The sequence below is a fragment of the Numenius arquata genome, chromosome 5, assembly GCF_964106895.1.
Source record: "Numenius arquata chromosome 5, bNumArq3.hap1.1, whole genome shotgun sequence".
Classification (NCBI taxonomy): Eukaryota; Metazoa; Chordata; class Aves; order Charadriiformes; family Scolopacidae; genus Numenius; species Numenius arquata.
The window spans coordinates 29,159,383-29,171,076 of record NC_133580.1 but is presented as its reverse complement, the minus strand read 5'-3'; the positions used below and the strand labels follow the sequence as shown (position 1 = coordinate 29,171,076).

The window sequence follows — 11,694 nt, the reverse complement described above, 5'->3', positions numbered from 1 at the left end:
GGCGGGTGAATAAGAAGGATACATCCGCCGCCGGCGGTCGGTCCGCGTTTCTAGATGTGTTTTGCGCAGAAAAAAAAAAGTTGTTGCTTAATGTTAGTCATGTCCACCTGGGCATAGCTTTTGTGTGGTTTCTCTTAGATTGCCTTTTAAAAAAAAATAATTATTTACTCCTGTCAGGACGCGGCATCCAATTTCCGTTTCCGCCTTCGTGTCCGGTGTGGGAGGGCGGCCGCGGCGGGGCGAGGCGAGCAGGGAGCAGGGCCGCCGCGGCTGTCGTTGGGCCGCACCGCCGCCATGGAGACGCTGTACCGCCTGCCTTTCGCCGTTCTCGAGTGCCCCAACATCAAGCTGAAGCGGCCGAGCTGGGTGCACATGCCCTCGGCCATGACCGTGTACGCGCTGGTGGTGGTGTCCTACTTCCTCATCACCGGAGGTGAGGCCGGGGCCTGCGGTGAGGGTGGGAGGGCGAGAGAGAGACCCCGCTTACGGAGTAGCCCGTCCTCTGTGGAGCGCGCTGCAGGCCCCTGGCCCGGGTAGCAGAGCCACTGGCCCCGTGTCCGGCTCCAAATCGGTCGTAAAACACGAACCTCAGGCAACCCTGAGCGTCCCGGTGGTGTTAGGGTAGTTCTTGCCGTTTGCTCCCATGAGTCGAAGGTGATGCTTGCTTTTCTCCCCACAGGGATTATCTACGACGTGATCGTGGAACCTCCCAGCGTGGGGTCGATGACAGACGAACACGGGCATCAGAGGCCAGTGGCTTTCTTGGCATACAGGTAGGAGCAGGGCTCTGCCCCCACCAGGGGGCTGCTGCAAGTGCCGAAGCACAAGTGGATAAATCTGTCTGGCAGAGCTGTACATTTGCGCTTTTTTGAGCACTCTGTGCAAGGCAGGATCTGTTCTATATCAGTCCTTGGTTTGTAAATATTTGGGGAAAAAAAACCAGCATTGAAATCAGTGGAAATACAAAAACTCAGTCCTTTTAAACTTTTAAAAATGAAAACTCTGGTAAGAAGAAAGTGTTGAGGTGGCAATACTTCTCTTTTTTTCTATACCCTTGCTATTAAAGTTGAGTTCTATAGTGGGTGCAGACACGTTTGGTCATATTTCATAGCAGCATACATAATATTTGTGAAACTTTTGGTTCTGGTCTTTTAAACTCTAGTGGAATTGGGACTCTTGTGTCTGAGGCTGGAGAACACAGTTACAAATGTGTAACAACAGTGTCTTCTTTGACTCTTTGGCTTTTACTGAAAATAAGTTAGAGACTGCTTAGTAACAAATTGGTCTGAAACGGGTTAAATCTACATTTGTAACTGTGTATTTTACGTATGTGGAAACAGATAATGTTTTTTGTTAAATGCCAAAAGAGTTCTTTGAGTCTATGACGTCTGTGACCTGCCTCATGTAGATTTTGACTTGGGTTAGATGTAGTATATGTCTCAGACTCGCTTGGATTGTTGCAAGGTAGATGAATTAGGCTACTGCAGGGAGCTGGTAGCACTTTAGTACAAGTCAGTGAAAACAACATGAAAGAAGAAGATATTGTCTTCTATATATAAGGCAATAATGATAATCTTAATTTCTGTATTAACATCCACAATAGTTTCAACCATTCCAATTTTATGAGATTGCTAGTATTGCTCATTGCAAGGATAGGAAAAAGGTTCAGTAACTGTGGAAAGCAGACTTGTGATCCAGGTGCAATATTCTTTCTGCATCTTGGTTTCCCCTCCCTCCATCTGAGCTTTGTAAGAAGGAAATCCAGCAGTGTGGACAGACAGAGGGCTGGGGCACTTTCAGGCTGGGTCCCCACAATTGATACGTGCAGGCTCAGCGAGCCGGTAGGAAAACATGCTGCAGGCAAGAACCGCTTTTGCTGTGTGCTGGAACCAGTAGATGTGCTTCATGCGCTGATATAGCGCTTTGAGTGGGATTTTTACCAAGATAAGGATTCAGGCGCTGCTGCCTAAACGTCGGGATGGAAGTAAGACTTGGAAAGCTCATTGGACCAGGGGTCGTGGTTCCATGCCTCGAGTCATCTCTGCCACCAGGTGCTACTTTGGACTAGATTTTTCTGAAAACTGATGAGCTTGCAGGGTAGCCATTGGTATACGCTATTATGTGTAAAATCGTTAGTATGCTTGGCTGGTCACCTTGCAGACTATCAGTCCAGAACATAAATTGAATATTAAAACCTTGATGTAATCCACAACATCAGTTTCCATACCTACTTTTTGCGAGAAAGCCAGCCATCAAAGTTAATCATTGTGTGTATTTGTACAGCTAAAGCAGGTTGAGTAGGTGGGGTTTTGAAGTGTGTAAATAATTTCTTTAAAACTATCTTTTTCTGACTCTCTCTTCTTTCCTTCACCTCCCCCCCCCCCTTTTTTTTTTTCCTTTAGAGTAAATGGGCAATATATTATGGAAGGGCTTGCATCCAGCTTCCTCTTCACAATGGGTGGCCTAGGATTTATAATTCTGGATCGATCCAACGCACCAAATATCCCCAAGCTGAATAGGTTTCTTTTGCTCTTTATTGGATTTGTCAGCGTGCTTTTGAGCTTCTTCATGGCCAGAGTTTTCATGAGGATGAAATTACCGTAAGTGATTTAATACTCTTCGGCTTTTCTTCTCTTTTGTGGCTCATGTGTGCCTATGTTAAATTTAAGACTAACAGAGAATACAATGAGGTATGGTAGAGATCTGCAGCTTGGCTATAAGTGGCTTTTTTCAATGCTTTGTTGGAACAAGCTACCTTGAATGAGGTGGGATGCTTTTGGGGCAAGCCACTGTAAGATTGTGCTGTGGTTAAAAAAAAGGTGACAGTACCCGGTATGACAGAAGATAGGATTAGTGAGTCTGACTTAAAATAAGGTAGACCAAACATGTACTGGTCAGGTAAAAGTAATTACAAGCTAGGGCTTTGAGGAAAAAGCAAATGTCAAAGAACTTGAAGAAAGGCAAGTGAGTTCTTTATTCTGACAGGATACGCAAGAGATCGTAACTAGAAGAACTGATGGCAGCAGTAATGAGTGTTCAGAAACATCCAAAGTAAACATCTAAAGTAAAGATGATGTCTCAGGTTTTCTTTCTTTGTTGCTTGTAAACTGAACATAACACTGAAGCATACAATATATGTGATATTTTAATACGTCTGGTTTCACAGATCAAAAAGTAGGAAAGATCTGGAGCTTTTAGGCTATGCAAAATTGAATTTTCAATTTATTTTTCCCTTTATATTTTTGAGTCTATGTATTTCATTTAGAACAGCTGAAACCTGATGTTTGGAGATGGTGGTAGTTAATTTCTGGAGTAGCTCTACTACATGTTGATTTAACAATGACAGTCATTCCTCCTTTCTTAAATATTTTTTTTAACCTCTGCAGTGTATTAATAAAAATTTGCTTTATAACACAGAATTGATGGGTTTCCTGGGAGCAGGAAGCTGGATAGGGACCTGCTCTGTGTTTTCTTGCTTCATTGAGTACAGATGTGTCTTAACAGTTTTCTTTCTTAAACTCATCAAAGAAACAGGGCTTGAGAGAAATGGAAGAGAAAGAGAGACCAGAGTTGTGCTGATTGCCAGAAAATGTTGGGTTATACTAAGTATCTTAACACTGGTAGTTTGCATAAAGGGTACAAATAAAGCACCCTTCATGGAGTGTAACCTGGGCTTCCAAAATTCTAAACAATTACCAAAGCTGGATTGAGAACAGGCTAATCCATTTTCAGAGTTCATGGAAGAAACTCAACTGAGGAAGGAGCGTGTAGTTAAGCTGGCCAGTGTGTACCTTGGGCAAGATTTATTGTTTTAAATAGCCGTGATCAGCAGAGTTTTTGGCAGTCTGAAGTTTTTGTTTTAAGACCATGTCTCTTCAATTTTGAGGAGTGCTGCCTGTGTTTGCTAACCTTTTTTCTAACTTAAATTTTTTCTGTAGGGGCTACTTGATGGGTTAGGACCTCTTGTGACGTATGAAAGCCTGAGGTGAATTTATTCCTCTTCATGAAGTGTTCAAGAAGAAGCAGCAAGAAACAAATCCCATAGATACCATCAATAGGAGACCTGGTCATGAGAACCAACTGGGGAAAGAATGCTTTCTCTGCAAACAAACTGTCATTACCAGTGGCTGATTTGTAGTTTTGAAGCAATGCTTTATCATTTCTGTTTTAGGGCTTTTGAAAAGAGCAAGTTACCTAGCTGGGTTTTTCTTTTATATCCCAACTCAGTATGAAATAGAGAACCTATCTTTAGCTCTACCTGAAATGAGTATTAGCCATTGGCTTGACAGTTCTTTGTTGCAGGTCTGTCTCCTCTTCCCTATGTGGAACGATTATGTGTGTGAATTGGAAAAGAAACACTGAAATGTTTCTTTCTGGGCTATAATTAGAAAATTAGTAACTTTGGATGCTTTACAGTCAAAATACGTGTCTGAAATTATTTCAAAGGCACCTTTTGCCTTGATATTAATGGCTCTATGTGAGCAAAACCAGACATGCACTGGGAAAGGCAAACTGTATGAATGTGGATTTCTTTTTGAAAAAGTGTACGAAAGGAGCCAAATAAAAATTATTTTCTACAAAATTATTTTAATTCTATGCAGTTTCTGAAGCTCTTTCTTGTGTGGGTGGCCTGTTCTACATCCAGGCTTGAGCTACCATACCATGACCACATAATTTCAGCTCTTATTTTTCACTACTGGACAATGACCTTTTTTTCTTTTAAATATCAGGGACAAGAAACCTCATATTCTCCATGAACTTGTACTGTATCCAAACGACATACTGTTATCAGTAGCCAAGAAAACTTAATTCTGAAGCTGCTGCTTTTTTTTGTGTGAGACGAGGGGCTCAAACTTACTTTGTCTTCATTTTAAAAGATTGAATGTTACTATCATGTTTCACTGAAATAATGTATTGCATTCTGGGGGAAGGAAAGATCCCTCCAAATCTCCATAAATGTATTTTTTGCAAGCCATATATGTTTGAAGCACTATTTTAATCTGTATAATAATTGTCAGTGAGAAATGTTTATTCCTGTAATTATGAAGTAAGTATTACTCTTCACCTACTTAATCAAATTTCTGAGCTAGCTGTTAATCATCTGGATTACGCCCCAGGATGTGTCGCTTCCACCTCCTCATACAATGTGACTTTTGCATATGCTCATGTTACATGTTTGTCATTAAGATTTAAGGTAGCTTAAGCTGTTTTATGAGGCTCATAACTGCAAAGTTTCCAGTCTTTTCAAAGCGGTTGTCTTTTGGTGACTCGGTTTTGGTGAGATGCATGCTTACCTTCCAGGGGGTGTATTGATATTATGTAAGTAAATAAATGGGTATGTAAGTCACCTTTTTGATACAGCTGGGGGGGAAGTCAAACCAGAAAGTCATTTCGCTGAGTATAATGAGATCCCTCTGTCTCAGTACTTGTCCCACTGCAGTTCAGCTTCAGCCTCCAAGTTTGTAGCTGATTCTACATGAGTGTGCTCTTAAACAGTTGTTTTAATAGTATAGTTGAATGCCTGTGGTCCATCAAATGCATTTGATTATAATTGCATGCTAGGTGACATAAATTGAAACAAATAAAGCAGATTCGTAATTGCAAAGTAGAAGATAGTTTTAGGAGAGTAAAACTAAGATGATGACTTTGTCTGCAACAAACAAGATTAATTTATCCCTTATGTTTCCTTGGTACAGGCTACGAACTAGATCTGCTATGATCCTCTGCCAAAGCATGAGGCACAGAGAGAATCAGGAAAACAAAGGCAGAGCAGAAGACAGACCACACAGAAATGAGGAGTGTGCTAGGTAGGAAGATGTGAGAACGCACAACTGGGGATTGGTTCATTTTGGATGTGAGTTGGAGGCTTCTTGGTCACTCAAGGGAAAATTTCTAATGAGCACTATCAAACTGCAAAGAAGAGGTGTTGCTGTGAGTTATAGAAGTCCAATTTTCAGTTAAAGAAAGGCTGGTATTTTCTCTAAATGTCTGCTGTTCTTCATCGGTGACAGCAGGTGGCCTCAGCTGTAGGAGTTTAGGTTACTAATAGGAATATTGCAGTGACTGAAAGAAAACTTCCTCTAACTAGTGACAATATCTGTCTGTGTTTGGTGCTCGTATCTTCTAGGGTGAATCGAACTAGATTGTGGGATGGGAAATTAAAAACAAAATTGAAACACTGTGATAAAGGTAAAGCTGAGCTGATAGGAACACATCTTTCCATGATGAAAAGCAGAAGTTTGGCCTACTTCCAGGTGCAACGGAAAGAGTCAAGCTGAAGTGTAGAGGTCTTGATTTTCTGGCTCTCTTGCTGGGGAAAGTACTGAATCCGTGACTCCCCTGTAGGCTTCAGTATAATCTCTGAGTGATGATGCCTAGTCAATGTAGTCAGGAAGAGATGTATAACCTGTGTAGCTGTTGAAAGTGAGTATATGCATATATGAGCCCTTAACAGTCCAAGTGATCTTATATTTAATTGAGTTAAGCTGAAAAATACCTCTAGGTAAAAAAGCCCAGACATTCTGGTTTCCATTTTTTTTCCCCCGAATGCTTTTTCCAGACTTCTGCAAATTGTGGAACAGTAACGTAGAATCATTTAGGTTGGAAAAGACCCTTAAGATCATTGAGTCCAACTGTTAACCCAACACTGCCAAGTCCACCACTAAACCACGTCCCTAAAACCCATGTCTACTCATCTTTTAAATACCTCCAGGGATGGTAACTCAACCACTTCTCTGGGCAGCCTGTTCCAGTGCTTGACAACCCTTTTGGTGAAGAAATTTTTTCCTCATATCCAACCTGACACAACTTAAGGCCTATCACTTTTTACCTGGGAGAGGAGACCGCCCCCCACTTTGCTACCCTCTCCTTTCAGGCAGTTGTAGAGAACGATACAGTCTCCCCTCAGTGTCCTTTTCTTCGGGCTAAACAACTCCAGTTCCCTCAGCTGCTCCTCACAGGATTTGTTCTCTAGACCCTTCACCAGCTTCGTTGCCCTTCTCTGAACTCACTTCAGCACCTCGATGTCTTGTAGTGAGAGGCCCAAAACTGAACACAGTACTCAAGGTGAGGCCTCACCGGTGCAGAGTACAGGGGAACAATCACTTCCCTAGCCCTGCTGACCATGCTATTTCTGATACAAGCCAGGATGCTGTTGGCCTTCTTGGCCACCTGGGTACACTGCTGGCTCATGTTCAGCCGGCTGTCCACCAGTACTCCCAGGTCCTTTTCTTTTGGGCAGCTCTCCAGCCCCTCTTCCCCAAGCCTGTAGCGCTGCATGGTGTTGTTGTGACCCAAGTGGAGGACCCAGCACTTGGCCTTGTTGAACCTCATCCCGTTGGCCTTGACCCATTGATCCAACCTGTCCAGATCCCTCTTTAGAGCCTTCCTACCCTCAGACTGGAGACGGAATTAAGTACCTCAGCCTTTTCCTCATCCTTTGTCACTATGTTTCCATCCCAACCAATAAAGGATGGAGATTCTCCTTAGCCCTCCTTTTGTTGTTAATATATTTATAGAAACATTTTTTATTGTATTTTATGGCGGTAGCCAGGTTAAGTTCTAGTTGGGCTTTGGCCCTTCTAATTTTCTCCCTGCATAACCTCACAACATCTTGGTAGTCCTCCTGAGTTGCCTGCCCCTTTTTCCAAAGGTCATAAATGTTTTTTTTCCAGAGCTCCAGCCAAAACTGTCTGTTCAGCCAGGCTGGTCTTCACCACTGGCTCGTCTTTCTGTCAACCAGGCTCCTCTATGGACCAAAGTCTGCCCTCTGGAAGGCTGAGGTATTAGTTCTGCTGACCACCCTGCTTGCTTCTCCAAGAATTGAGATGTGTTTGGGAGATCCGTGCCACTGAAACAATTTTTGGAGGGAGGGGGACACTTCAGCCATTTTGAGGAGATACTGATAAATACTCTTGCTGGTAAAGGTAAGCATGACATTAGACCACCATTAGATTTTCTTATTAATTTACAGCATTCTAATTCTAAATATGTTGTGCTTAATGGAGTTTTGCTTAGAAGGCTGAAAGTGCTCCAGTTAACTACTTGCAAAGCTGGATACTTGTTCACAGAATACTGCTTGATATGGTTATTATAGTGTACCTATTTCCAGTTCCAGTTGTTTATTTTATATGCATAAATACATGTTCTTCACATACATGAATTAGGAACCACTCCGTATTAGACTTCTTAAGAGTTACAGTCTTAGAATCTGAGACAATCCTAAATTTCTTCTGCTGCTCTCAATACAGGGAGCCAATGTGGGTATGATGAAGACAGCAATTCTTATTTATTTTCCTGACACGCATAGAGATGCTGCATACAATGGAAACTGTTTTCCTACAGCATAGCAATGTCTGTGACAATGCAATAGGTACTGCACGTTTGTGAATCTGATGGTTGTATTTTTCCTCCAGCGTTAACGGTTTTCCTCACAAAAAGGGTCATGGCGATAGTTCTGGCCTATTTTTAGAATTTCTAATTGCCGCTTCTCAACTTTGCAGTTACTTTAGAATATTTTTCTTCCGGAACATGGTTAAAGAGGATTGAAACTGTTACAAGAAAGCAATTGGAACAATTGTAAGAATCTTAGGAGAACATTTTGTAACACACTGCAGTCGCATTGAGGCTTTTCAGCTATACTGATGATTGGAGAATTCTGAATTTCAGTAAAAGCAAAAATTATAACTAACGCATTGAACTCTTTTTAAAGGGTAGTGTTTCATGGGAAGCAGCTACTAGAAATATAAAAGTTTCTAGATTATTTTGTTTCTTTGGTAAGAACTAATTATGCTGGTGTCCTTTTTGTTTGACATGGATACTCATCAGCAAAGAACTGGACTGAGACCATGAGCTCGTTTTAGAGCAACAGCTGTGGCACTGTAATGGGAGTCAAGCATGTCTGACTTGCACCAAGTTTTAATTGGAGATAGAGATGCGAGGCACTGCATTCTGATAGCTAGTGTCTTGAATCTATAAGGCAACTTGCCAAGCTCCTGTTTAATGATATCAGTTTAGTTACTAATATTCTTCGGGTATAAGATGGAGTTTCTCTTCATCATGTAACTATCCCATATGGGTTCTATAAATGTCAAAGCTCTTAGAATGTTCTACCTGCAGGCTGCAAGAAATAGTGTTTAGGTGTGAGTAAATCAGATCAATATGGTATCATCTGCTGCCTTATGCATTCAAAAAACCGACACTTGTTATTTCCTTCTTATTTCTGTATCAGTTTTCACTACAAAGATCAATGTTGAGGTGGGGACTGGTATGCCTTTGTTGTCAGTGGTCATTGTATGGTCCTAGCTGGAAGAAGGGAAAGAAAAGTTTTGAATGGACTCAGGCTGGTTGTGTTATTCTAGAGTAAACTCTGCAAGTTAAACTTTTTCTATGTTACTTAGTAGACAGGCTGAAACAGTTTCAGAACTTTTAGTTATTCCTGACAGTTCATGAATGATAGGTAATACGTTCACTATATTCAGCCTTCCAGTACCTCATCCGTCTTTAAATGCAGATGGAGAGTGTGAGGGATGGGGAATAATAAAAAAATAAACTTGAGTCTGAAGAAAAAGGTTTGGGGGGCAGGGGAAGCATTTTAAGCACCTGGAAGAAGACAGCAAAAAGATGAGCAGCCAACTTTGATTTTTAAAGAATAAGTCATGTAAAGAAAAAGATATACATGAGAGTTATGGGCCCCACGGATAGAGAGAAAACAGACGTTTAGGCTGTATCTTTTGATACAGTCTTGCATGTTATGGAAACTTGGCTTAGTCAAAACAACTATAAGCTGGATACCAAAGTACTTTGAAAACCATTTTCAGAGTGTTTACTGATTAGTTGATGTCATTCTGTCAAAGTGGAAAGACATTTTATGTTTGAGGTCTGTCCTGTGGTTAGTTTTGTTTAACACCCGGTGATCCCGATAGAGTAGGGAGTACATACTAAACTAGCAGAAATCATGTAATTCAGAGAGGAGGGCAGAATTAGGATGCATAATGTTCTTAACAAGTAAAAAAGAGTGCCCTAAAAAAAGTAGGCTGGTTTATTCTTTCTAGGAACAAGTGCAAAATACCAATGCTACACAAGCGAAATAATTGATGAAACACAGGATTCCTCAGAGGAAGTCCTTGGGTTCTGCTGCACCGCAAGCTGAAGAGGAATGTTTGCCTTTTTTGCAGCAATACAACATCACTGAGATATTTGCAAAACTTTTAACTACAAAGTATATGAGGCGTAAAACTAAGTGTGGAAAGGAAAGGAGTAATTTCCTTTCTGCATCAGGAGTTGACAGAGCTTAATTAGCAACAAGGAAAAGTTGGGATAATGCTAGAAGAATATTTTTGAGGGTAAAATAGTTGACTACTGGACTAGATGGTATGTGGCTGTGAAGGAATTTCTGCTGTGCACAGCTTTAAGAATAGACTAGGCAGATGCCTGTTAAAATCTGCAGATATGTCTGGTGTTTTGGGGTGAGTGACTGCCTTCTCGAGGTGTCTTCCAACGGCTGCCCATCTTTATTATTCCATGGATGAGAACAAAACTTTTGACTTTCCAAAGACTGACACTCTTTGTCTTTAAAAACAGTTATGGAAAGGTCTTTGTAAATAAGTAAATCCATCCTTTAAAAATATCCCTGTGGTGCAGTTGTGGGACAGAATCCTCCTGGCCTCCGTTTAGTCTGAAAAAATCAAGTAGTTGTACGACCTAGACATGACAGCAGAAAGTAGCTCCATTAACTGCCTACTGCCAGACAGAAAATGTATTAGCTGCTGGGAGTAAAGAAAATATAAATGTATGGATGAATGTTTAAGGCCTTTTCCTTTCATAATTTCCATGTTAGTCTTTCACCTAAAAGGTGTTACAATTAGGTGGCTGTCAGTAGAGCTGCTGTATTAGAACAGGACAATGAGTGGGTGGACGGAGCCTGTGATAATTCTAGGAGGTATTTTGCTGATGGAGCTTTCTGTCTGTTTCTGCCTTCTCTGAGCTGGAGCAGCAGTAGACACTAATACACTTTTCAATTACATAGGCTTCTCCAGATCCCTCCTTTCGGGAACTGTGCCCCACTGACCCATGGAATTTAATTTCTTCTGTGTTTTTCCCAAGCGTGTCTGCCTCTGTCTGCTACAGTTGGTTGTTAAACCAACTCTGAACTACTGTGTTTCATCTCTTTTTGCTGGCCTGCTGCTGGCCTGAGCTCTTTTCAAGGGATTTATGCTATTGTCTTTCAGCAGCTGCCATCCCTTGTTTCTTTGCTGTCATTCTAGACTTCCGAGTTTCAGGACACCACTGCTGGTTTTGATTGCTCTTTTTCTAACTGCTGTGGTATATCTGCCTTCAAAGGGTATTATTTATCAGTCCCCACAGCTCTTCCACTTCCTTATTCTTCCTCCTCTGGTACTTTCTCTTTTATCACACTGAAATCCATCACTTGGCCCCACCAGCCACTTGGCGATCCATCAGCTTTGCTCCTCTTGGCTTTCCTACCTCTCCGTTCCTTCTACTTTAACTAAAGGTCCTTTAATTTTCCCTGCTGACCGCTGTCTGAGCTACTTCACCCTGCACTGACTCCACACTTCATTAGCTCCTGCTATCCGTGGCAAAGCTCAACCTCCTGGCTTCTTTCATCCTTTCAGCCTCTCTCATCATATTGGTCGTTCCTTTAACTGTTCCAGTTTTCTCTTAGCCGTCTCATAT

At 41.6% G+C, this 11,694-nt stretch overlaps 1 protein-coding gene across 2 annotated transcripts; it reads left to right on the top strand.

The window, feature by feature from the left end:
• Positions 1-205: 205 nt before the first annotated feature.
• Positions 206-5,346, top strand: OSTC (oligosaccharyltransferase complex non-catalytic subunit). 2 transcript variants are annotated; one of them, XM_074147653.1, is made up of 4 exons: positions 206-433; positions 680-773; positions 2,403-2,600; positions 3,939-5,346. In XM_074147653.1, the coding sequence occupies exons 1-4, from the start codon at positions 295-297 to the stop codon at positions 3,955-3,957; spliced, it is 450 nt and encodes a 149-aa protein (XP_074003754.1). In that variant the 5' UTR covers positions 206-294; the 3' UTR covers positions 3,958-5,346. The 2 variants fall into 2 exon arrangements, with proteins under 2 accessions (XP_074003754.1, XP_074003755.1); XM_074147654.1 differs by lacking the exon at positions 2,403-2,600 and having other exon boundaries at positions 295-433; positions 3,939-3,957.
• The last annotated feature ends 6,348 nt before the right edge of the window (positions 5,347-11,694 follow it).